A 27,989-nucleotide genomic window follows, 5' to 3' on the forward strand; every position below is an offset into this window, starting at 1 on the left:
GGAACTGAGCCCAGCTATCTCATTTCAGATTCTTAGTCCCATTTCTTAAGTATAACCATCTCCATTCTTCCTAAGCAGCTGCAGCTAAACCACAAAAGTTTGTTATTTCTACTTTTGACTTTGCAGAGCAAAGCACGCCGGACACCAGATAACTATTTCAAGAGACAATGCATTATCCCAACATCTTTCCTCCATGTACAGGCTAACAATTATGGTTAACGCAATGGCTGTACCATTCTGTGACTATCTGTCTGAGCATTCCTCAGAGTGTGAATTCAAGCAAACAACAAATCGTTAACGTCAGAAGGATTCAGACGCCTAACTTCATCCAGCAGGTACGTTTGTCGTTTCTGGAGCTGAGCAGACTCATCATCTCCTCGAAGAATGGCACACTGCAGCAGCTCTATCTGAGGATGAAGGAAAGGGCTCTGCTGGCACACAAAGGACGTGTGGTAACGTACCGTTTTCCCCTCCCTTCCCCCACGCTCAGCTCTCATATTTGGATTACTTCTGGATTGCTGTGCCTCCGTATCATGTTTCAGGATGTAATTACCCTTACAAAAAATGAAGGGAAAATGCTTAAGTGACTCTATTTTCCATGCATAAGCTACAACTTATGGTGAAATCATTGCTGCAAATGGACAAAAGAAAACATTTCCATGCTAAGACTTCAATATAAAGCTTTGGTTCTGATAGATTATAGGCTATACATTGCAGGAGAGGATTAAGAAAAAAAGAATATAGGAAAAATGCTTTAATTTTAATAAATGTTTTTGCATTAAGTTTACGCTTGCCAAGATATATGTTATCTCTGCAAATCAGTAAATCTGCACTAAAATTGCACCACCTGGAAACTATTTTTCTGAGCACATAAAACAGAACCGAACGCACATTTTTCAGGTCTTCTGAAAACACTCAATTTTCTTGTTCCTTATGCAACTGTAAGTAGTGGGAGAGAATTTCCAGCTGTGCCTTGTCAGCCTACGGACCGAACACATTGTGCTGCTTTTCATTTCGCTTAACCGAGGTTTTTAGTTCCCCAAGTAACAGCCCTAGCTGATGCTCTGCACACAGAGCAGAGCAGCGCTTTGTCCCCAGGGAACGAAGCGATTTCAGACTTAACTAAGGAATCATCTAACATGTTTCAACAACCCCTACTGTTTCTCTGTTTGTTTTAAAGATATCAGTGTGATTTTATTTCATTTGCAACTGGAGACTAAATGACACCAAGCAGATTCTGCTGTTAGGTTAGATTACAAGGTAAAATGTTTTACGTTTTAAATTACTGCTTAAAGCGTGGCGTTGAATGGCTTAAACTACTTGTTAACTTTGCAAATATGTATGAAATAATACTAGCTATATTTGGCAATACTGAACATGAATGCTTTTCTAGATAAACTATGCAATACCCGTTGATCTGCTTTTTGTTTGGTGTGAATGCCTGCCATACACTTCAAGCTTAAACTAACTGAAAGTGCAATTAGTTCTGCTGGTATGGCTAAACGTAACTCATTTCTGTGCAAGCAATTTAAAGAGGAGAACTTGAAAAGCCTTGGTAAACCAGTTTAACTCCTGTGTATCATGAGAAATGACCAGGACAACTGAGAAAGGCATTTGAATATAGACTGACTAGATAAAGGAAGTTTATTGAATAAATCCTGATGTTCTGGTACTTCTGAAGGATTGCTGTTTTAAAAATTAACTCTTTCCATTACCATGGCAGCAAAATAACTGTTAATGAACTTACTGAAGATTGAACATTCTGAAAGTTACAAACTACTGAACGCGTTACATGATAAAGGTTTTAAGAATGCTTACACACAGCATGGATGATCTAAATATTCATGGGTAAAATCAAAAGGGTGAAAGGGTGTAGTCATACTGAGTGTGTCTGGCAACAAAATAATATAGCAAGTTCAATTTATTAGCCATCTATAATTCTATTTTGAAGCATAATCTTTTTATTGCAAAAGCCTTACAAGTTGAATAGGCTGAATTTTCCCCAAATTAGAAGTTGTCTGGCACTCAACTAAGTGTAACTTCCTGAAATCTGAGAATTCTGCTCATGGGTGTACAAAGCCCAGCAAACTTAAGGCCTTTTTCTTGTATGACATTCAAAATTTGGGCCTGAAAATGTGAGACACCGCTTATTTGATAAGTCAGTGTAAGAAACAAAGGCATATTTCAGTATTTTGTGTGTGAGGAACACCCTCTGGCCTTAAGGAGTAGCACTGAATGTTCACTACTGAAGAGCTGCTGTAAAAATACAGCATATGGGCTCATGTGAACGGGGCTGGCCTGAAAGACATCCCTTGGGTGGAAGGGGTGGAAGGGTGTCTGTTTTTTTCTTTGTAAATTTGTGATTCTAGTATTTTATGAAAACTGCCTGCACTTTGTACTGATTGAACTTATTATTAATATTGAACAATATTATTAATATTGTTTTATTATTAATATTGAGGTTAACATCAAAAATACTGAGATGCAAAAGTAGCTGTATGAAAAAGAATGGAAAAGCATTTCAGTCATGTTGCTACACAACTCTGGTCACAAGAAGAAATAGTTAAACATTAAAATGCACAAATGTCACGTACCAACATTGCAACTACATAGTTATGGTGTTATTATGAAGTGTACTATATAATGTAACCATAATTGAGATGTCACTAACTCGACAGAATGAATACAGATGTTCAAGGTTTTTCTTTGTGTATTCAGTTTTCCCCGAAGGCTCCTTCTGCTCCTTCTCAAACACACAGAACAGAAGTTTACTGTGTAATTTTATAGTCAGTCATTACCATGCAAGAAAGTTAGAAACCAAAGCCATTAGGCCATTTGTCCTGCAAGACTAGGTGCTAAGAGGCAAGCACTTTCTGAAAAAGAGCAGAGCTTACCAATGGCTTCTGCATCTATTTGAAATGTTAGCTAACAGTCATTTCTTTAAAGAAAAAGTTGGGATAGAGCCTATCTAGCATTCGGGAATAATGGACTTCTGGTGGGTAGAAAGAGATCTGAGTAATATACAGCCTGGGTTGTTTCCCTGGAGGGGACATTATAGGAATTTGTGTGAGACACCTCCGTCTCAAGTTCTCTTAATACAGGAGCATTGGCTTAGCTCAATAGAAATCTGCAAATAAATATATATTTGCTGTAATACTTTAAAAATAAATTAGTTGAATAATAACTATAATACTATATACTATATATAAAAACTATCATACTGGGAAAGAGTAAAACCATGCTGTTTATAAGCTTATCTACTGCCAACTTAACGTTTAAAAACAGAATTTGAGAATTATGCCATGGAAAGCATCAAAAGCACAAAATCCCAATATGCCTTATGTCATAGAAAGAGTTAGGAGACTTGTTCCAAGACCTTAACCCATTATATAAAGCAAAAAATATCAAAGGGCATAAAAACATACAACAAAAAAATTCTTATTCAGGCAGAAACACAGTTTCTGCTTGCATTTCTATCCAGCATTTATGCAATATGAATATCTCCAAGGTGAAAAGCTCCACATAAAGCTAGGCTGACAAACATTAAGAAAAAGCCATTTTGAATCCCCTTTAGACTTCCTTAGACTAAAAGCATGGACATACTGTAAGTCTGAGACACAACGACCTGGTGCTCCAAATCTCCAATTCTCATCAGCAATCGTTAACTCTCAGCATTACAAGAACGCCCGTGTCTTTAGTCTCAGTTACACAGGTCACAGGACAAGAGTTTCTTTTCTGAAAAAGTAATGCTATAATAATCAGCATTAACTTCGGGCACGCACAGACTGGCTACCATGGTGGTACAACCATCCTTCACATTGTTGCCGTCCCTACTGCTGGGTTCTGACCGCCCTGCTCTGGAATGCCACCTATTGGTGACAGTACGGGCAATGTAAGTAATGGAATGCAGTAAGGCTCCAGATATGCAGTCATTCTCAATTTCTTGGAAAGTAACTGCAGAACACAACCCAGTGTGGATCATCATTTTTAGACTGCATACAATTAATAAAAGCTTTCAGAAGTTTCAACAACATGAAGGAAATATTAACAACCAAAATAAAGCAGAAAATTTATAGCTCTCAGGAACTCTCTTGCTGGAAGCAGCAACAATTGCTAAACTAGAAATGCCTGCTGGCTCTGCACATCTGAAGTACCTGTAAAAATACAACCCCCAAATGCAAAGCTACCATCTTTTTAGAGTAATGATTAATATTGATTGAAAAGGATGCACATTTTGCTCAGCTTGACTCATTCGGCAGTCAGCTGATAAATTATCTCTCCGTGCAATTACATGACTGAATTTGAGTGTTGTGCACAAGCACGATTTAAGCAATTTAACTAAGGTTAAATAGCTTAAATGAGGTCTCAGGACAATTTATTTCCAAGAGGAAACGCGGTTATATGGATGTACTATATGTTGGTCCCCTTGCTTTAAGTAGTGCACCATGTTTTTGATATCCTAATAAAGCTCTCCAGATTCTAACTGTCTACTTTTTTCCCATTTCAGGACACTTTCCAAACCGTACAAAAGCATGCAGGCCTCATCATTCATCTATTATTTGCTGCTGGTTTCACTGTGCATTGACTTGTCACAAAACGAAACAAATGCAGCCCTTAGGAGGCAGAGGAGAAGAATGAGGCACAGAGGGCTGAGGAGGAGCTCCCACGCAGGGCGCCGGCTCCTCAGACAGCCAAGGATGAAGCTTCCTGCCCCTGCAGCACCCAGCATACCTCTCATTAACATTGATGATGGTGTTGTGGGAGTATTTGACTCTCTCATAGGTTTGGGTGGACATGAATCTAGTTACAGTGTCTTGCCAGGTAAGAATTAAACTTCTACTATTTGGAGTGGGCTAAATTTCTCCTGTTTTCAGATTCAACTCCTTAAAGCTTTACTTCAGCTCTACTTGCAACACACAGTTGACCTGGTTACCTTTTCTAACCTAATTTTACTGCCTTTTATAATAATTTTGTGTTTAGTATATGAAGCTTTTTAATCCCCTATGCTTAATCTTTATAGAAAAGCCTACTTAACCACATAACAGTAATATTTTTTGCACTCTTGCTCCATTACATCTAATAAAAAATTAGCTGGAATAATATTTTCATAACTTCAAACATGTAGGAGGATTGAAGGCCATTTTGAAGAACTCCCTGCTCCTCTCCTAAGTCAATTAACAACGTTTCACTGAACACCAACAACACAAGTATTAGGCTCTTAAATTTCTGTCATGCTTGAAAAGCAACAAACAACATCTATGTGCAATAGTTTGAGAATAAGTATCGGTTTTGTAAATAAAGCAATAACAGTAATAGCTGCATGAGAACTTTCAGTCTTAAAAAACACCAAAAAAGTCATAATTTCATTGGTCTTTACTAAAACCTACCTCAGTAGCTGTAGCGTGACACTCTACAGACTCCTCAAAGAAGGCAGGACTAGCAAGTGTTTGAAAGCAGAGTTGTTAAACATCTTTTTGATCTTTGATGCAGTAAGGGAAAAGAGAAGTCTTGCTCTACAATGTTTGCAACATCAATGCCACAAATGGGAAATGAAGATTCAACAAGAGTCTAAAAATCAGATGTATTCTGAAGACTGAATACTACGTTTCCATGTTAAAAATCCAGTTTTTAACCAATTAAGTAATCGTGGAGATATTACAGTGCCTCATTTCTTCATTCAAGTTCAAAGGTTGAAAGGAGACACGGAGGTATTGTGAAGCACCAGTACAGGGTCATGTCCACTAACAGCTCGTGAATAATATGAAGGCGTAAAAACTTCTATTCCAGCACTGAAAGATCACACGTGAAATAAAAATATCATATGCAATTTTATGAACAAAACAAGAAAGCCCCGGTTACCTCTTTTCTCCATAAAATAATAATCTATTTCTATAGGCAAAATGCTTCTTAGTGCATCACATGAGGCACGAGCACTAGGTCAATCACAGAACTCTTGGGTTGGATGGGACCTCTGGAGAGCATCCAGTCCAACCCCTTTGCTAAAGTAGGAGCCCTAGAGGAGGTTCCCATTTCAAATAAAATATTTTTAAATAAGGAGTTTTAATTGGGAAACTCTTGACTGTAATATTTCTAACACATACTAAAATACCACTCACATAAGCTGTTTAATTAAAAATATATTTTAAAATTAAACAGAGGAAAATACCACGTAAATAGCATACACTTTATGTAAGATGTTCCAGTCTATCAGAGACCATCAGTCATGCTGAAATAATGCATGGTCCCTCCCCCGCCACCTCCTCGTTTGTTTCCCTCTATGTGGACTCCCATCCAAGAGCTGAGCTAAAACCACTGAACTCATTTTATTTGGAACCTCGTGCTGGATTTACACCATATTTCCAAAGGTTAAAAGTCTTGTGCTTACATGCCAAAGACTTCAACCACAAGGTATTTTTCAGTCTAGCTTTTAAAGTTCAAGATTTTTGCAAGTTAATGTCAGATTTGGAAAAAACAGAACCTATTAAATAATAGAACGCTACTATTAATCATGTGTCAAAACAGAAAAAAAATGCAATCCAAAACCCAGAACCGAATTTTCACTTTTCTAGCTATTTAATCTGCTGTTAGTAGCCTGAAAAAAGAAACAATTTACAAATACGATTTGCAGGCTGAAAATTAGCAGCTTAAATAGAGGTTTCATGGCAACTGGACATTTCTCTTTCCTCCCTGTAAAAATCACACAAACTCAAATCAAACAGTTCACCACAACATAAGACAATTCAGTTGTTTGCCCAACATAGACTATGGTTTTCCTATTAAGTAGAGCAGAATCAAAGGTACACTGTGGCGTTATTCCTAACATCTCATAAATCTCATTTCTTCCTACGCATGCTACTATCCTGAGGTTACTCAATGGATACGGAGTTTAGGGGGAATCTCAACCCAGCCTTTACTCCCTCTCATATGTGAATTCCAAAGGCATATGTTTCCTTTGCAGATTATTTCAAACAAAAATTACTGGCAAGCACATAAAAAACAGAAGACAGGATGCAGCAAATAGTGACAGGGACTTACAGCCAAGTAACATCTGCCCTGAGCTAACTCATATCCTTGTCCTTCAATTAACATGGCTTGGTTAATGAGAGTACAACTCTATGCAGCAGAAACCATACATACACAACTTGGACTAATTGGCCCTTAGAAAATCACAAGATGCAAATTTTTAATTCCTCCCCCTTTCTATCAGCCAATCACAGAATGAATCCGATAACTTCTACCCTAGAAGACAAGTTCATATCCAACAGGAATACCTTTATTATGGAGTTGAGACTTGAAATGCCTTTAAGTATTTCACAGAATGACAGATTTTGAGTTAAATATTAATATCAGAGATATTTCAGGCTTTTATTTGATTCAAATCTATAGGGATCTTGCCAGGATGGTTACGGACACTCCTGAATGCTCTCCCTTTTCAGGTGAGCAACCAAGCATGGACCAGGGCAGACAGTGGGGAAACTAATCCTGCACACAATCCTTACAGAGACACTGTCTATCTCAAAGGAAAGCCTCTCGCATGTGAACTCAGTTGAGATAAAAATTTTCCACTGTATTAGACAATATTTATACTGGCTGAAGGAGAAAGTCAAACCATCCCTAAATAAAGAGGAAATTTTCTCTTTGTACACAGGAAAGTGCAAAGAAACTTCAGCTTGAAATGAACCCCTCAGCAATACATTATTTCACTAATTAGGCAGAGAAAAGGAAGATGTGTTCAGTAAAGCTTCTCAGTAGGTTCAGAAGCATGCTTGCTAATAGCAAAAGAACTGCACAGGACAAAGAATCTCTGTCTTGGCCTTTCCTTGCTTAAAAGGAAAAAAAAATCCCACAACAAAAACGTCATGCTAAAGCACAATGTTTATCCTGGAGTCTGGATGACAGCTGCCTAGGGAAATATTTGCTGAGGTAGATTCCACCACTGGAAGGAAAGAGAGCGACTTGGAGCAGTTTCCTTCCTAAGTCTTCACGCTCCCTGAACAATTTGCCTACTGAATATATGAGTGTAGCTTGCAATCCTTATACATTTCTTCCTGGAATATTCAACCAGTACTCCAAGGAAATCTCTTTTTCATTAGGTTCACATTCAGAATCTTTGGAGAAAGTACTTATTAGTACAAGAAGTTGCACAAACCTAAGCAAAGAGGTGGTTTTTTGTTTTTTTTTTTTCAGACTAAGAATGGTACAAGGAGAGATTACAGAATCACAGAATGGCCAGGGTTGGAAGGGACCTTAAGGATCATGAATCTCCACTCCCCTGCCACATGCAGGGCCACCAACCTCCTCATTTAATGCTAGACCAGGCTGCCCAGAGCCCCATCCAACCTGGCCTTGAACACCTCCAGGGACGGGGCATCCACCACCTCTCTGGGCAGCTGTTCCAGCACCTCACCACTCTCTCTGTAAAGAATTTCCCCCTGACATCCAACCTAAATCTCCCCTCCCTCAACTTAAAACCATTTCCCCTCATCCTGCAGTTATCTACCCTTTCAAAGAGTTGATTTCCCTCCCCTCTGTAGGATGCTTGTCATCTTACAAGCTGTTACAGAACGGACTTTACTTGCATTAAGGCTGTGAACAGTCACTATACAGTGAATACTAACATCCTTCTGGTTCCACAGAGCCTTAAGAAAGCTTTCTCATTCAGTGTACAAGACACCAGTAGGTATGTCACTCGCACAAGAGAGAAACAAAAGGGGACCTGGAAAAAGTTATTCTCATGTTCTGCATGATTTGTTTTAATATCACTGTGATGAAGAGAACTTTTGCTTCTTTCTCCACCAAATCTTTGCACAGCTTTCATTGAGGACTGTGATTTCTGCTTTCCATTTCTAAGGATGGGGAGGAAAGAGGAGCTGCCAAGCACAAGACTCTCAGACATTCACCATTTACATCTAATTTTCCTGTTTTAAGAATATCTCTGAAGTTGAATTCAAAAGCTTTCCCAGAAGACAAAGCTGGTAGGGGTCTTCATCAGCTGGCCAGGAAGAGAAGGAAATGAACTATTATGGCAACTGCCCGAAAGAGGGGAAGCAGATAGAGGGACAGAAAGCCTGCACTCTGCTGACAGGAAGCTGTAAGCAGGTCACAGCTACACACACCTTAACTGTGTTTCTCCCCCTTGGCTGCCTTCACAGCTGAACGGCCAAGAATCAAGGAGAGATTAGAGACTGCTAATGAGCCAAAGACAATACTGTCAAGAAACTAAGGGATAAGCATAAGATACTTAGAATAGGGTGTATTTCATGTGTTTTCAAGATGTGAACAAAATAGCAGTGCTTTTCTGCAAAGTTTTAAATAAACGCTGTTGTTTGTAATTCTGTTTACGCTATTTAACTCCATTTTTTCTGTCTCTCATAGGAAAGAAGGGGCAGTGCACAGCTAATGGGATGATAATGTTCGATAAAGCTGTCTGGTCTCCCAAGCCCTGCATTACATGTCTCTGTTCAAAAGGAGAAGTGATCTGTGATACAACCATGTGCCATCCTCTGAAATGCCCCCACACCATCATACCTGAAGGAGAATGCTGCCCAGTTTGTTCTGATACTGGTATAGTACATGTTTTCACTATTTTAGAACTACCTCAAGCAAAACCTTACATAAAATATACACTTAATAATGTCAAGGATTACCTGGTACACATAATACTTCTGTAGAGGAAAAAAAGCCCTGAATTATGTGGTAAGAGCAGCTCTAGGTGAGTTTGTATTAATTTTTAGAGAATACGTAAAGAAGATGATTGTATTTCTATTTTTCCCTCCTTTCTTCTTTTCTTCTCCTGTACAAAAATTTGGTAAATACATCAAGAAAGAAATCGGCTGGTTACATTTTATAACCCACTTTTACTTACAAAGGATCGATAATTAACTGCTAGCACTCATGAATATAAAGTCTGGTAAATATTTGTTGAAAGTGTAAAAACATGCACCTGGCTGACTTAAGAGAGGAAAGTTAAGAGAAACAATAGGACTACAATCACACTTGAAGAAATTATACAAAAGCATTTTTTTTTTAATGAAAAATAGAGGAGAGAACGTGATTTCTTTTTCCCATTCCCAATACCTAACCTTCTCTTACTGTAAAAATATTTAGCCTCTTATTCTGTGCCTCTGTGTAACATACACACACAGAAATGCACTGAAACAGGACAGAAATTAACTGAAGAACAAGAAGTTATTTGAAACAATTAAACTCTCTTTATTGGAATTGCCCTGTTGGGCAAGTAAAACCTCTGCTAATTGAGTTCATACATTTCCCTTGTTAGCTCTCATCTACATCCATCTCTATCCTTGACAGTGCCTTGCACAGGAGAACCAGCTGTAGCCTTACTGAGTTTTATTCAAATTCCCTTTCTGTCATTCCCAGCAAATTTTATTTTTACCTCTGTAGAACCCTGCACCAACATAAAATAAGTAAATAAATAAATAGGCATACTAATTCAAAAAGGAAGGTAAGAAAGGCTATCTTCAAATTCTCACCCTTTTTTCTGGAAATGCAGTCATACCCACCTTCAAAAGAATCATCATCTGAGGAGAATACTACCGTTCTACAGTTACCATTTTTTTAGTATATGAAAGTACTAATTACTGAAACTTTAACAGATTGTTTTGTTGTTTTTTTTTTTTTTTAATTCTCATTACCTGGTCAGCCCCTTCATTGGATTCAAATATTGTTTCACTGGATGACATAATTGAATTGTCTGGTGACTCACCAGAACCCAACAACCTCGACAACCCCAACGTGCTGTTATCAGCACGTACTCAAACTGAAATGGATGAACTGCTTAGAACAGAAGTGGTAGAGATTAAAGAGAAAGAGGTTCATAAGAAGGGTGAAAAGAGGAGAAAAAAGAAAGGCAAAAAAAATCAACAGAAGTATAAAGCCCATCAGAAAGAAGAGAAGCCCGATGGAAGGAAGGATGAAGAAAGAAGGAGGTTATTTGAAGAGGAAGAGCTGCAACTTGAAAAAGAAGTAATAAAGAAGAGGCAAGGAGTAAGAACAAGGGAAAGAGATGAAGAGGAACAGTACGAAAGTGATGAAGATGATGGAACTTTCCCCATTCCTGTTCCACCGATAGAAGCACCTCCTTTGCCAGCTGCATGTTCCATCTCAGAATCCACAGTAAGCTGTATTAACGCCAAACTTACACAAATGCCACCTATCTCAGATCCAGACCTAACAAGTCTAGACCTTACAGGTAATTAGTGGGTCTAATTTACATTATTTGTTCTCTTGAATTAATATTACCTATTTCAAATTCAGTCAGCAGTAGCATTAATACATTGTAATTTCCTGTCATACAAATGTATTAATTGCTTTACAGCTGGGATTCTTAACACCATAAATTATAAATGCTAAGATATGCTAATTTGCTTACAGTAGACTTTAAATACTAATATGAATATAGATATCCACAAATATTGTACATAATAAAACGGTGTTATATTTTTATATGTACAACACTACACAACTCAATACATCCTCTACTTCATAACCCAAACTACATTATTGAATTCTTTCCTAGGAAACATTATTACCACCATCTCCAATGAAGCATTCAATGGGATACCGAATTTGGAATGGATCGATTTAAGTAAAAATAATATTTCCTCTTCTGGCATTGGTCCACATGCATTCAAAGTAAGAAAGCCCAACTTTTCTGTTATCCTATGGCTGAATAATACCTGAAGTTTTTCCAGTTTAGTTCTCTGGATCTAAAATATGTAACCACTGAATATTTACAATACAGTTAAAACTTGGCTATTTCAATGAATTTCTCTTGCCATCAGGAATAACTAGAGATTTTTAAATGATGTTAACCAAGCATTAAATGTTAAACAGTCACGAGAAGCACTACTCATTACTGCACTGCTGCTTAAAAGTTTTCAGATGGTAACTGTGATCATAACATATGTTTACCCATGTAATTTACACCTTGATGACCTGTATTCTCTTACTCATCCTTTTAATTGAGACCCTGAAAAAGCTGAAGCGTTTGTATTTGGATGGAAACATGCTGGTACATATTCCCTCTGAACTGCCATCAACTTTGGAAGAAATAAAAATAAATGACAACCAACTCCATGCCATTGATGAAGACGCCTTGCAAGGTATTTAGGAAAATAATACCGATCACATGAAAAGATTAAAATACATTTGGAAAGCAAACTGTTCAAACAAACACATCTGATTAGATATAATGAGAGTGCCGTGTTTTTTTCATAAGGCAAAAAATAAAAGCTTTGCATGACTGAGTGTTTAAATATTGCACTTTCCCTTCTTACGGAACCACTACTCAACAAAGTTACAATGAAGGTTACTAAGTAGAGGTTGATTTGGAGTGCATTGAAGATGCCTCCACTGCTGAACCACAATCTGACCACTCTGTGTCTCATAACATAATCAGAGCAACTCACAACCTTTTTAAGCAAAGCTAAATGTGGGCTGATCCATGCCATAACTTCAGCTGAACTTTTTGATCCCTTTCCTCTTCTGCCAAATGGGTCCCCATGGAAACTGGAATAGTTTGGTGACACAGCTCTCTGTGGAGCAATATAAATGCTGGAGCTGAGAAAGGAAATGCAGGCCAAGGGGCTACAAGAGCCTTTTAGTTTAAAATGATCAAAGCTTCTGTAAAAAAAGCAAACAAATACAGTAGTAGGTTTATTCGTGAATGAGGAACCTCTTATGAAATGGTTTACCTTGTTAATGTACACCAATCAGAGCTTTCTTCTGTGGCCTGCATTTGGATGTCTGAGATCTACATGATCTGTTCCTTCAGGAAGAGGAACAGTATATAATCTGTGAAGAGTCCTCAACACTTGGTACAGCAAGTGGTTGAATGGCATCCAGCAGGGAGGGAAGGTATGAGTAAGCAAGGGTGATGTACCCACTGTCACATAAGTGAGTGGGGACCAGGGGGATCATTGGGCAACTGACTGCACAAAGGTCAGCCCCAACACAGCATTGCAAGCATCTGCTGCATTAAGTAATGAGGCCTAAAGGGTAGCAGTACCCACAGCTCTTGCAGCTACCTCATTTTGCATTATGAAGCCTCTATTAAATTTCAATAATTCTACAGACCAATTAAAAATACAATTCTATGACAATGAGATAATGAATTTAAACCCTTTCAAGAAGACATTAAGATTTTTCATTACTGCGATCATTGTAATGTCTAAGATGGGTAAATTTTAAACTTAAAATTAACTGGATTGAGATGGCAGTCACTAACAGAACTTCAAACCTTTTCTCCTCAGGTTTAAAGAACCTGGTCACCTTGGAATTGGAAGGAAATAAACTCAGTGAAGCAAACGTCAGTCCTTTGGCCTTCTACCCCTTGAAAAGTCTCTCTTATTTGCGACTGGGAAGAAATAAGTTTAGGATCATCCCTCAAGGTCTTCCCACCACACTTGAGGTAAAGCAAAAAAGAAAAAAAAAAAAAAACCAAGCTTTATTTTTTCAGCCATTTTCAGTAACTGTTATTCCTTTCCCTACTTTACTATCATCAGACAAAATAGATCCAAACTTCATGATTTTGTTTTGAGATATACTAATTCTTATTCACAGAAACCTATTTATTCACCGACTCCATCCCAGTAGGTGTCTCTCAAGTCCGGATTTCTCTCGTATAGTCTCATAAAATACTATGGCTGCAAGAGCATTTAAGAAAACCATCAGTTCTGCCTCTTCATTCGTGCAAGAGTCATAATCTAATGCAGATAGTTTTAGTGAAAAAACATTCACGAGATAGCAGCAAGAATAATGACCAAACCAGAAAAACCTGTTTCATAGTGAAAAACTGAAGGAACCAAGATTCTATAGACTCAGAGAGAGAGAGAGAAAATAAAAACACTCTTTTGATGTCTATGGCCAACTATCCTCTTCTATTCTTTGGCTGTTCTATGCCTCAATTTTCCAAACCTTTGCAGAATTCCTCCAGAACTGGAGGGGCTGAACAAGATTTCTTCCCTGAACAATTTCATCCTCCCTTAATTTTTAATGAAAAAATTTCTTCTTCTAGGAGTCTCCTATCCCATTTCCCTGCCACACTTTGAACTTCTTTTGTTTATTCCTGTTTATTCAGGTCCTATACATACTTCAGCTGTTGCTCACTTTTGGTTTGTGACATGTTTATCTTCCTTTACAAGACATCATTGGGAAGTTAATCTATGGTTTTGTAAAACATAGTTTTGATAAACTGCAGACTCAAATCATTAAGCTTTGTAAAACATTAACATTTTAATTTTCCTTTAAATTTAAAAGTTTCAAAGCTCACTGGTACCCAGCAAATATATTAAGAAAGTAAAAATTGGTAAAGTTTTTCCCACTAATGGCTTTCCAGAAGAAGAAATACATATATATTTACCTGCTTCCTATCAATCTCATCAATCCCACATCACAAAGCGCAACTTCTGGCAAGACAAACTAAAGCACTGCTATTCTGTTTCATCTTTCAAAGCAATCTGCGTTCTCACAAATGAGGAAAACCAACTGCTTTGAAAATTACTGTTCACCAAAAGTTGTGTTATGTCTACAAACTCTGGTTCAGATTATTTGCTTTTTATCCACAAATTAAAAGATTTACCATGTAATACAAAGGACCTTTAACAACTACATTTTTACTTTGCAGTGGGAAATAAGAGCATATTTTGCTTTCACGAATTTTCTTTCTAAATGCACTTGCAGGAGCTATACCTTGAAAATAATCAAATTGAAGAAGTGTCAGAAATTTGCTTTAATCACACAAGAAAGATAAATGTCATTGTGCTAAAGCACAACAAATTAGAAGAACACAGAATAGCACCTTTGGCTTGGATAAACCAAGAGTGAGTATAAAACATTTAAAATACTTTACTTCTTTCTGTTACGAGAATTCAGATAATGAAATTAATAGTTATATGTTATAACTTTTAACTTTAAATTATCTTTCAATTTGCTAATTGTCTATTTTTTTTCTTAATTTCCTTTCCTCAAATTGTATAATCTAGGAAATATTTTGTCAACTTTAAAACAAAAATTACCTTACCATCTCAAATCTGTACCGCATTAACATAGAAGAGTAAATACTATTTTTCTGATTATTCAATCAAAAACAAATATTACCAATAATACTCTATACAATTACAATTTTGAATCAATATATTATTATCTCAGAGGTAATTCAAAATAATTAAATGGTGTTCTAGCCTAATTTCACGTTAGATTAAAAATTGCAGAAGCAAACAAATGAAGGGAAGACTGCACTGCTATCATGCAAGAGTGGAATATGAGCAGAGCATGTCATCAACCATCTGAACATTCAATAATTAAGTAGGCCTCATTACAGGAACAGTGGGACGATTCTGAACTGAAGTTCAGAATGATTCTCACTAAAATAAGTTCAAATCACTCTTCTGTCACATAGAAGTTAATAATACTTAGAGTTTCACCACTTAAAGTACATGGAGCACACAAGCAGTTTCCATGGGAAATTACTTGCTAAGTCACATAGCTACCTTGCCATAGCCTATAAGCTGCACTTCCTTTCTGGATTCACACACAGTTTCATCTGAAAAGAACCATGCCTTTACTAACAGCTTCTGGAATGATGCTGAAGCAGCCACTCACAAAGCACTACAGTTTCAGATGGGCTTTAGAATAAAATTTAAAAATCCAGGCCAATGAGATGAATGGTAAATGTCCAAGCATATCCTGGCATAATTTTTAATTGCAATTCTCAGTGCTTTTAAATCACAAACTACTTCCCCCAGTTTCTTCTGCTCAAGCTATCTCTGCTCATTCCTATATGTTATTTTGTACAGGATGCAGCATTAACAATGCAGCACATTATGATGTTTCTGTCCCGTTTTCTTTCTCCTTTCATGCAGAAACCTGGAATCAATTGATCTCTCATACAATAAGCTGTATCACGTTCCCTCCTACCTTCCAAAATCTTTACTCCACCTGATACTTATAGGAAATCAGATTGAGAGGATTCCAGGATATGTTTTTGGTCATATGAAGCCAGGTTTGGAGTACCTCTACTTGTCCTTCAACAAACTTACTGATGATGGAATAGATCCAGTATCATTTTTTGGAGCATACCACTCTCTCAGAGAGTTGTTTTTGGATCACAATGATTTAAAGTCTGTACCATTTGGAATTGAAGAAATGAGAAAATTACGTTTTCTAAGACTAAACAACAACAAAATAAGGTAAATGCAAGCTTAATGTCATGAAAATTTTACAAGACATGCTTTCTTTCCAGAGCTTTTCACATTTAGTAAATAATTTATATTGTAAATTTTGAAGGAGGAGCTAAATTCTGAGTCTTCCACTGCAGTATTTCTTCTGCACATAATGGGAGAAAACTACAATTTCACCCTTTATCCTATTTTTGAAAATGCTCCCAGAGATGCTGAGCAGTTCTCTCTAGAAAAGCAATCTGTAATGTTGCTTGGGCCACATTCCCACCAAGGCAGCCACAACTGGATACACACAGCAAAGTACCATCTCTTGCTGCTCTTGAATCACAGACCAAACAGTTCACCAAAAAAACCCCAGAAACAACAAAAACTGAAAAGAATCTTCAGCTGAAAGAATCTTTTGAGCATTTTTCAGTCAGTTCCAGCTGTGAAGTCAGGCATTTTCTTTAATTCCTTTCTACTTTCCTTTTAAAACAAAGTAAAAGGGGTTTATGTATGTTATGCAGAAAGTTTCACACCTTCATGCAACTTGGCAGTACTTTTCTCAGAAAAAGGATGTGATATAAATGAGAAAATGCAAGGAGAAAATCTAAGGAAGAATGACCTCCACAAGTCTTAAATTATTACTTTAAAAAATATATATATATATTGATAAACATATTCAAATATTACTAAATTGCATTTCTAAATTAAATTATGAAGTTACGAGTTGTTTTAATCAATAAAATACTATTCCTCCCACAATGTCACAGGACGGTCCCTCCAGAACGCATCTGCAGGACCCACCTCCACGATGATGATGTTCATTACAACAGTGAAGAGGATGAGAGTGAAGATTCACGTTTGGAACACGTTCATCTTGAAAACAATTACATCAACACAAGACAGCTGTCACCACATTCGTTTTCATGCATAAGATCCTACTGCAGTGTTGTTCTTAAACCACAGAAGACCAAATAAATACCCAACTTTTGCACTGCAGAATGCCCTTCTAGAAAAACAGGCTTATTTATTCTCTGCTACTAACATGCCTGCTTATTTCTATCTAACCCTTCTTACTACTATAAATAAGATAGAAGACATTATTTACTGAAGGTAGTACTGTATTTCTTCATATTGTTCCACTATACAAATATTAAATGTAAAAATAGAAGCTCAAACCCGTCAAATTTTTATTTCTACCAACAAAACTTATACTTAAATACAGTAGACAAAACTGTGACCTCAGACACAGCCCCACAGCACCAAATTTTAGAAGAGAACAGAGCTAAGCAGCCAGCTTGGTCCAGTCTAATCTGATTAACTGAATTTAAACCATTTTAAATGGTATCATTAGTTTTAAAAACGATACCAATGAAAGACCTTGAACTACTAACATTCGATAGTGCAAGAATCAAATTTCTTAATACACACACAGTGCTAGAGAAAATTTCCTACCCAATTTCCATCTGAAATTTCATCGAGAAAGCATTCAATTCTTTTCAAAACATGGGACACTAAAAACTTCCAGTCTTCAAGCATGGAATTTGACAAGTTAGAGCAATTTACTTCTGCCTGGATTATTATTTTTGTTTTTCCAAACAACATCTATTTTTCTTCTTCATGAAAGAAAAGAAAAAAGGGTGGTTGGTCCTCTTCGCTTGTCCAGTCCTTACTTGGCTCAGATTTATGCTGCCCAGACCATGTTGTCTATTTTGATGACTGGACAGATATTCTTGAAACTTTCAAAAATCCAGTTAGCTGCTAATTGAAATCTTACCCATAGTCTTAAATCATGTCTGTAGACACAATACTGATGAAGCCATTTCAATTTTATATTTGATATTAATGTAAACTTAGGTATACAAGTATATACTTATGGTTAGATGTTTCCCAGAAGTGGGTTCATTCTCTCAATGATTTTAAAACAAACAAAATTAATATTCTGCTCCAATTATAATATTACATTCTTTCTATAAAGTGGTTTAAATTTTTGATAGAAAACAGTTAATATTTCCCTTTTAAAGAACAAATTCCATGAAAACTGAAAGTAATTCCAACAGCTTCCATGTTCATCAAATTTGACAGTATGTTCTTGAAAGAGTAGGCTGCTGACAATAAACGATTAGAGATGACTGACAGGTCACTATTTTTCATTCAGTTGCTTTCCATTTTTCTTGGGCTATTCTATAAGAAACAACAAAATTTACTCTTTTTTTCCCCCAGTACTATAGGTTTTTGCTGCTTAATTATATCTTCTTCAGAATGGATGGGAACAAAGGATGAAATGGCTTAATGTTGACATTTTGACATTTTGGACATTTTAAAAGGCACATAAAAGCTGTAAACAACTGCATACCATAAAAACCCTGTGGGGATACATACCAACTACTGAACTGTAATTCTTTCCCTCACTCTGAAAATGGTTTTATGATGCACTTCCCAAATATCTCAATCTTCTGCCAGCAAACACTCTGTGTAATCAGCATAAATGCTTTGTTCATGGCCATTTAACAGCAAAGGTGGTTGCCCTCAAAACACAGACGTTTCAGCTCATTACAGATACAGAAATATACAGAATATACAGAAAATATACAGAAACTCTTGAATTCTGTTTTCTCTGAAGCTAAACAACAACAATAAACACAAAATTGCATAGTTCAAAGTCAAAGTTCTCCCATCCAAATAAATTATCACCTGCAAGGCACAATGTTACCATTGTGCAAGGAGTCAAAATATAATCTCTGTGTAAGAAACATTCCTAAGGTATGTGAACTTTTGTAAAACAATTGCTTTGGATGTTTTGTTTGGTAAAGTATGTTCAGAAGTCATATCGTAGTGATTTGTATCTCCAATATGTGCTTTTTCACTTTTAAGATATCATAAAAGTGGATTTTATGCAGATCTTTTGTCTAAGATTTTTTCCTCTGGTCACTTAATACAATGCATGTCAAGCTTATTTAACATCATGCTATCATAAGTTGCTCATACAAGAAGCCCTTGATAACAAAACATGATTTTAAAGTTATGGTGCTAACATAATGCCAGAGTATTGAAACAGAGAGACTGAAGGAAAGCAATTTTGGAGTCAGAACGGAACAGTAGCAGAGACAAAAGACCAAGAAAGGGAAAGAAGTCAAGGGATAGAAGTTATGCAACGAATGGATGGATACGTGGGAAATTAAATTTGGATAAATTTTCCATATGTCAAACATAAGCAGTTTTAGTCTGTTCATTCTTCTAAATTAAAAACTACAATGAAAGTGAAATAGGCTTTATTATAGAAAGAATAAATCTTACTATTTTTCAATAGGGAACCTCGAAGGATTTTATAAACAAAGCGAACAGGATGATAGCCATTGCATATCTTGTGACAATAAGACAGATGTGACACGATCATTCTTGGTCAAGAAAAATAGGGGAACAAATTCAGAATCTTTTGACCACCAATACGGTAAATATTCTGCAAAGGCAGCAAAAAATATAGATATAAAAAAAGCAACCCTATAGTTACTGTTTAATCCCTATAATATATTTGACTAAATCATTTTTGCAGATTTGCACTGTAAATGAAAATACTTCAGAAGATGTTTACATTAAGACTAGAATATAGTTCTGTGGAAGTATTATCAGTCTCAGAAGGCTTTTATAAAGATACTATGGATCAAACCCCATAACAACATTTTGTTTTTTTAATATTGTTGAGGAATTGAAATATTTTGTTTGAGCTAACAGTAATACTTTGAAAATCTGCTAAATTTTACAGAAGTTGGCACTTGATCTTTTAGTCTGACAAGAAGCTCAGCTGAGATGCCTGCAGGGACTCCACGTTATTCCTAGATAGGTGGAATCATGACTGCCCACAGAAATTCAGTCGGTACAAACTCACAAATCAAGCAACAGTTTTGAACCAAAATCAGACTTGGGTGGATGCAGAGAAATACTCTTCTTTCTCTTGTTTTCCAGATGCAGATGTAGGTGCATTTGTATTTACCCAGAGATTCAAGTGAGAAGAAGCTGCAGGTTGCTAAGACTGAAAAGACATGTCCCACACAGACATGCACAGCTAATGTGTCCAGCAGATAAGTCTGTTACCACGGAAGATTGGATAGCTTTCTGAATTTGAAGCAACGCCTAGAGTCAGTGTTTCCCCTAATACAAGGTACAGGCACTTTGTTCAAAAATTTTTCAGAAAAGCAATAGCCATCTCACTTGCATGAAATGAGATCACTATTAATTATTCCACATGTTACAGCTATTAGAACCTTTGCGTTCCCAAAAATGTACAGCTCACAGTACATACCATTCTCCACAGTTCTCCATTTTCCATTTCAACTTAAAAAAAAACGAAGAGATTTCCTCCTGTCAAGGCTACAAATCACTGAACTTTGCCACAAGAAAAGGTTTGAGGCATGGCTTCTAGCTCTGTAATGACCCAAGAAAACAAAGTGAATGTCACCAGGGCACTTTGTTTCACATGACACAACAGAGAGTGGTTGACACCATTTCCAAATTTCGATTCTGCAAGCATCACACTTGCACATACTGAAAAAAGATCTTAGTGTTCAGTAATCAGAACTGGAAAGCACGAGTTCATCATTTCTCTCCCAGTGTTTTGGCTGCTGTTTTACAGAAAGAAATAAATGAATTTGTAACATCTCTCTTATGGGGGAAACTTTAAAAACAGCTATATCCTGGCAACAAAACAAATAGATCATCCCTGTTGTGCAGTAATACAAATGTCAGCTAGTCTAAACTCTCATGAGAAAACATTTTCTAATGTGAAATTCTATATTTACATTCTAATGTACGATTTTTTTCAGAGAATACAAAATTACATCCAATAGAATCTTACAAATATGAAACAATACTACCAAAATAATTCTACACGATAACTGTGATAACTGTATATATGAAGCAATTTTCAACAAACAAGCCTGCAGATTGCGTATCTGTAGATCTATAAGATATCTGGTAGTCTGCAAGTTGGAAGCTTCCTAAAGAAACCCATGAAAGCATCTACTCATTGGAAGCTGCTGGCACAATGGAGCCGCAGGGTAATGCCTCTTTAGACCTTTTTTTTAGTTTGAAACAACCTGTAAAGGGTCACTTCTGTTTAGAGGCATTAAACAAAACGAACACGCAGTATCTACACGTGTTATAACTTTTATATAACTATCCACTGTGAAAAAATATTTATGCTATCAAGTTGTGGAAGACCAAAATTCAGGTCAAATCAGCGCTTTGAGGGGAGTAATAACAATAACACTGCAACCATTCTGTGAAATGTCCTAACCACAGAGGTGAAAACTACTTTGGAAAAAATGCAAGTTTTTATAGAGACCTACTTTTAAACTACTTAAAATCTTTTTCCTCAGGTGACATGTAAAGATTGGCGGACCAGAACCAGCAGTCAGCTGTGTACCTTGGCCTCACTTGGAGGACAGTCTGCACAACAGCCTTAATGCCCTTCTTGAAAAGTAACAGAAGTATAAACAGCAATCCAAAAAAACTAGTTCATAATAATGTGTTTGACTCATTCAAAAGACATACTTCTCTGTTTTCTAATGAACAAAAGAGAGATCCCTGCTGCTATTCCTTATTTAGTAACGTTACCCTTCTATTATAGCTAGTTACCATCAAATCCCAAACTCTCTATTTCAAGGTAAAAGGCTTTAATTTTATTTCCTCTGGCATATTGAAAAGCATTTTAAAGGGGGGGGGGGAACAGCAGACATGAAATAAGAGCTCTGGTTTAATGATGTCAACAACTTATGAACAGTTGCAAGGCTCAAAATATTGTGGAAAAATGTTGGAACAAATTTTCCATCTAAAAGTAGGGAAGACGTCAAATACAAAACTCTAAGATGTATTAAACAGATCTGCTTTTCCACACAAAGAAGCAGTCATGTAATCACCGTGTATTTAGTTGCTGTTATCCTAGAAAATCAACACAGTGCTTTAAAGTTTTACACTGATTCAAGAACCAAGAAGCCTCACCCAAACGCTACCAAGAACCATTTTAACAATTTTGTTAAACTACTATGGTGATTCAATGGGAATACATTCCCCTGGTGTTATCCATATATGAACTATAAAGTGTCATTACGTGTTCTTTGCTAATAGACACCCTACCCCACTTTATGGCAAAACCCATAAATTTTAAAGGAAAAAATGTTTTTTCCCTTTTGCTTGAAGAAGGGAATGGAGAATACCAAAGAGGACATCTCAAAAACTTTTGTTATAGCTCATACGAGGTGAACAAGTTGTAACAGCTATTACTGCACTAAATTACCCTTGTGAAAACATTTATATACTGTTCTGTGAAGGAACTTACATAGTCAACACCGTGTAAAACAGTTCTGATCACACCATAAAACAACCCAGGATAAATTATCATTAATTTTATTATACAGAAATACTCCAGTTAGTAAAGAAAGACTAATCTAACAGACTTGCTAGAATTATAGTATCAACTTTTTCACACAATAAGTGAGCAATCCTCAAGGGTAAGGCATAAAAAAGTCAAATTATCCCAAGATGAATCTCAAAGGTGAACAGAAGAGCTGTCTTAAAATCACAACTTTACTTTAGAGAAACTAAAAGCAAAGGAACGTAATAAACTGCAGCACCCTTTGTCTGTGGAACTATTTTTCGTTACTGCCAAAGACAGGAGACTGGACTAAATGAGCTCCGATCTGATCCAGTACAGCTGTTCTTAAGCACTTTGTACAGAGCCTCGTCTAACTGGTGCTGAATAGAACTTCCAGCCTGTGAACAGAGCTCATAAGTTTCCCAATACACAATCTGGGCACTGCAGAGAAGTTTCTTGTGGCAATATACGAATGCCTCTTCACTCCATACTAAAAATTCCCCAGCAATGAATCACGTTCCCAATGGCACTACATGATACAAACAAAGGGGGTTCTCATTTGAACAGGGCTAAAGAGCTGTTGACAACTTCACCTCTCATCACCACCTGGGAGCTGTACTGCTGCACGTGAGTCCTCACAGCACGCATGAATCCTGCTTCAGTCGCACGCCAAATCTAAAAGCACAGAGGTACTGGTGGTCTGCCTGAGGGTAGGGAGGCCCTTCAGAGGGAGCTGGAGATGAGGTGAATGGGATGAGGTTCAACAAGGCCAAGTGCCTGCATTTTGGCCACAACCACCCTATACAGTGCTATCTATAGGCTTGGGGACAGGTGGCTGGATGACTAGAAGAGGAAAGGGACCCGGGGGTGTTGGTTGGTGCTCAGCTGAACATGAGCCAGCAGTGTGCCCAGGTGGCCGTTAGGGCCAACAGCATCCTGGCCTGCATTAGAAATAGTGTGGCCAGCAGGAGCAGGAGGTGATCATCCCCTGTACTCAGCACTGGTGAGGCTGCACCTCAGTACTGTGTTCAGTTTTGGGCCCCTCACTACAAGAAAGACATTGAGGCCCTGGAACATGTCCAGAGAAGGGCAACGAAACTGGTGAGGGGTCTGGAGCACAAGTCCTATGAGCAGTGGCTGAGGGAGCTGGGATTGTTCAGTCTGGAGAAGACGAGGCTCAGGGAAGACCTCATTGCACTCTACAACTTCCTGAAGGGAGGTTGTGGTGAGGAGGGGTTTGGCCTCTTCTCCCAGGCAACGAACAGGAAATGGCTGCAAGTTGTACCAGAGGAGGCTTAGGTTGGACATGAGGAAGAACTTTTTCTCTCAGTGGTCAGGCACTGGAATGGCTGCACAGGGAGGTGGTGGAGTCGCCGTCCCGGCAGTGTTCAAGAGGCGTCTGGATGAGGAGCTGCAAGATCTGGTTTAGTGCTTGTGGTAGCAGTGGTGATGGTTGGACTAGATGGTCTTGCAGGTCATTTCTAACCTTGTGATTCTATGATTCTATGACACACATTCTGTGCCTTCCCTCCAAGAGGAGAAAAAACACTCAAAATTTAATTGAATTCCCCAAAGCAATGACACCTGCTTGAGCCATCCCGACTTCATTCCTCAAATGGATTTTTTCAAGGATTTTTCAAAGTAACTTAAAGCAAAAACGCTGGCTTTATTTAAAATGTTCACCTTCACAAACACCACACGCCTTCTTTAACCTGCTGTCATGCAAGGAATTTCCTAGCGCCACTAGTGAACGAGTACTGTGGTTTGGTAGAATTTTCATTTCATTTTTGTTTATTCTTTGTACAGGATACAGATCTCTGCATAGTTACTGAAGGTAAAAATTCCTGTAATGTGCAGCTTCTGACTTAGATCGGTCTTTGTATTAACACGGTGCAGATAAACAGATCAGCTAGCTTACCATTTTCTATCAAGTATTTTGAGACAGTTCTGTTAATTCAGAATAAAAAGTTGTTCCAAGCGTAGCATTAGGAGTATTTACACAGAAAAACACCAGGCTTTGCATGGAGTATTAGCAAAATATAACCATGTTTCTCTGTGGGAACTTCTCATATGATAGCCATTCCTAGGGAAAATATATAAAAGTTGACCTATTTTTTTCCACAAGACAGATATTTTTCTCAAAGGAATAATACTGAACACAGCTGTGGAAATATTAGATATTCAACAACACTATCAAACAAGACAAAAATCTTCTAAGTGATTATGTAATGATATTTTTACAGGATGAAAATTGCAAAAAAGGATTAAAATTGACTTCATTTTTTCACAGCAATTTCTCCCAAATCCTGAAGGTTGGTTGTGCCATGACATTATATCCTCCAGCCTCAGGCTTTCCATTCCTTAAGTCTTCTCAGCTAGAGGTTGACTGCCCTTGTGAATATTTCTCTCATGGTTCATATCCCCATTTCAATGAATATTCTTTGTTTAAAACATACACAAGCCGTATATATATGTGCGTTCTTCTAATGGAAGGCAGTTGTGAATTTGTTCAATAAAACCCAACCAAATACCAGACACCCAGGGAGAACTCTTTTTCCAGTTTTTACCAAGTTTAGCTCTCATGATGGAGAATTCTGAAAGTAAGACATATTCTTTTTCAATTAGACCAATTACATTTCGGGTATAAACAGAACATTAAAACCTACTACACTTTCTTGCATGTTTCCATTGCTGACCTGTACACATTGCATGAAGTATTTTTCTTTTGAGTCTGTCACCCACTCATCTTTTTTTTGTGTTGTACTTCTCTTTTGTACTGAAACAGGCAAAGTTATTATTTATTCTTTTTTGATGACACGTGGATTCAAACAGATCTGTGTCTTATACAGTGTGTATTTATTTGAAGATTATTTGGATACACTCTAGTAATGCCATGAATGAAACATTGACTAACTCCATTTTGAAGTGAATTAAATCTCACTCCAATCTTCTGAGCAAAGAACAATCCAGAATGAGGATATGTGCACCGTTCACCTTAACTGTAAGACATCTTGTACAGAAATAATGAAACTAACAAAACAATGGCATACTTGTAGTTGAAATCACATGTAGAGAAATTACCTCAGTGATTGGTTTTGTGGTTTTTTTTTTTTGTATACTGGTAAGTAAGCTTACTTTCCAAAGTCAAAGTTATTTAGTACTGCTGCCAGCAAACCAATGGAAATTACAATTCTGTGTAATATAAGCATTCATGAAAAAAATCATAGCCTCTGCTTAACAAATTGTTCTATGAAAAGGCTTCATTTTCCACACCACAAGTTTATATATGCAATTACGATATACGATTTTCTTTCAACTTACATAAGTATTTCCACCAAGTGGTAAAAGTTCTATCATCAGTGAATTTCTATCCATGATAAAAAGCAGTGTAAAACCATCCATGCAACCAACCATCTTTACTAATACATTCCTGCATTTTCAACAAAATACCTTTAAAATTAGTACATTGAGCTATATGTCAGATAATTCCAATTTCTCTGCTAGTTTCTATATGGTCTTTTAGCTTAGCTGTCAAGTTTTTTTTGTCTTGGGTTTTCATCTGCTTTCTTGCCAACTCTGCTCTAACACCTATGCCTCATTTTCAGCTGGGATGGGATTGTTTTCTTCAGAGTGCTTGGTATGATGCTGCCTATCATACCACATTTCTGTGCCTACAATGGCAAGCAAGACTGAGCTTGCACAGAGGTGCAACAACCACCTCATACTGCATAGTTAGTAGACCAGCTACAGTATATCAAATACTGCAAGGTTTCTCCCATTTACACTTAGCTTCTATATTTGTGCCTTTTCTTCTTACCCTTACTTGTGGTTTTCCCCTACAGTTGAGAAAGAAAAAGAAGAAAACATATGCTAAAATTCAGCAAAACATTGCATGACATATGTACGAGTAAATAAAAGCAGTGTGAATTCCATTTTTTTATGCGCCAGTTTGGGAAAAGAAACTGTACACATTGCCTAATAGTTACGATTTCATAATTACATGATAAAATAATATTAAAATCATAAGAGCTGCAGTTAACTGCAATTAAAGAGCAGTCTTTCAGAAGTTTCCCAAAGCATTTAGTGTCAGACCCAGCCCTGCAGAACAGCTTACTGCTACTGTGCCAATGAGACACAAATGAGACACTCCTACAGAATTCTCAGGAGCAAAACATGCATCTGAGAACAGAGGCGAGATGAAGTAATATCGTAGGGCAGTAACTTCTTTAGTGAGATAATAGCCTTATTTTATTAAGAATGTTTCTGAAAGTCTTCAACTATTCCACAGTAACAACAAAATGCGTATTTCAAAACTTGCAATAAACAGACTTTGGACACCTTCCTAGAAATGTTACTTTTTCCAGCTACAAAACAGTATATGCTGGAAGTACATGCAATCTATTTACAGACTAATGTACTTCATCAAACCTGAAGTGCAAACTGTAGACAGTCACTATAAGTGTCACACGTACGGCTTCTGCTTTCAATAGTTTGTCATAAACTGATCCAGTCGCCTTCTTTTAGATCCTTGAGTTTCCAGTGCAATTTAAATTGCTTTTGTTGATAAGCAAAGCTAGCCATAAGCACAATACCACATCAAATTATCTTAGCAGGCTGACTCGGAACACTTCATGTTGTTCTGGAATACAAAGAACCAGGTGGGCACAGCTCTATTTTTTTTCCCCTCGAAGCAACTAACACTCAATGGAAGTTGGTGACAGATGTTTTAAATGCTGTCTTACATTCTGAACAACATGAACCTATCAAAAGGTTCTAAGCAAACTTTATCATTTAGGCTTTTATATAAAAACAGAAAAAAGGAAAAACAGGATGTCCTTACTTTGCAGGCCACCAGTTTCTTGCTTTTGTTATTGCTTTTACTTTTTAATTAAACTTTCACAGTGTAAACACTTGGTATTCTATGAGGAAATGTAGCAACCAGAAACAGAATATTTTCCCTATTATCTGAGTGATTCAGTAGTTTGGCACTGGTTGCAGAACTTTTCATTTTAACTACTGTTTGATTTTCCATGAAACAAGGTCTGCTGTTCCCAATGCCTATAAGAAAGATCAGCATTCGTATTCCATGAAAATGTCACACGACGCTATCAAAACTCGTAAGTTTTTGCAAAAACTCCAAAGCAATGCAAAGAATTGACATGTACTGAAACCTGAACTATTTCAAGACCTTCATTCATCAAGTAAATTATCTCCCAGGTAGAGCAGATTCCTCATCCAGTTAAGTTCCAAATTATTTACAGGATCAAGGAGATGAGAATCATGGTGGGAAGCAGGCAGCTTGGGACTACTTCAGCAGTATTCCCACATGGAGATGTTTGTACTAATCTGCAGCCTAAGGTAGAACCAAGTTAACTTACTCATCTAAGGCAATACAATCTGCAAGGGTGAAGAACTAGATCTGTCTCTTTGAGTTA

General features: G+C 37.1%; 2 protein-coding genes across 6 annotated transcripts in view; one reads left to right on the top strand and one right to left on the bottom strand.

Moving 5' to 3' along the window:
- CENPP (centromere protein P) overlaps window positions 1-27,989 on the bottom strand; it is a 128,261-nt gene that overhangs the window by 27,470 nt on the left and 72,802 nt on the right. The gene's annotated exons all lie outside the window — the stretch shown is intronic.
- Window positions 236-21,911, top strand: ECM2 (extracellular matrix protein 2). 5 transcript variants are annotated; one of them, XM_090148032.1, is made up of 12 exons: window positions 974-1,260; window positions 4,508-4,821; window positions 9,376-9,564; window positions 10,664-11,212; window positions 11,540-11,655; window positions 11,990-12,125; window positions 13,275-13,432; window positions 14,704-14,843; window positions 15,885-16,211; window positions 16,955-20,058; window positions 20,148-20,343; window positions 21,560-21,911. In XM_090148032.1, the coding sequence occupies exons 2-10, from the start codon at window positions 4,533-4,535 to the stop codon at window positions 17,160-17,162; spliced, it is 2,112 nt and encodes a 703-aa protein (XP_090004158.1). In that variant the 5' UTR covers window positions 974-1,260; window positions 4,508-4,532; the 3' UTR covers window positions 17,163-20,058; window positions 20,148-20,343; window positions 21,560-21,911. The 5 variants fall into 5 exon arrangements, with proteins under 5 accessions (XP_090004161.1, XP_090004160.1, XP_090004158.1 ...); XM_090148033.1 differs by having other exon boundaries at window positions 16,955-19,635; XM_090148035.1 differs by lacking the exon at window positions 974-1,260 and adding an exon at window positions 236-335 and having other exon boundaries at window positions 16,955-20,343.

Source organism: Phasianus colchicus, chromosome 11, assembly GCF_987193195.1.
Source record: "Phasianus colchicus chromosome 11, bPhaCol1.hap1.1, whole genome shotgun sequence".
NCBI classification, from domain to species: Eukaryota; Metazoa; Chordata; class Aves; order Galliformes; family Phasianidae; genus Phasianus; species Phasianus colchicus.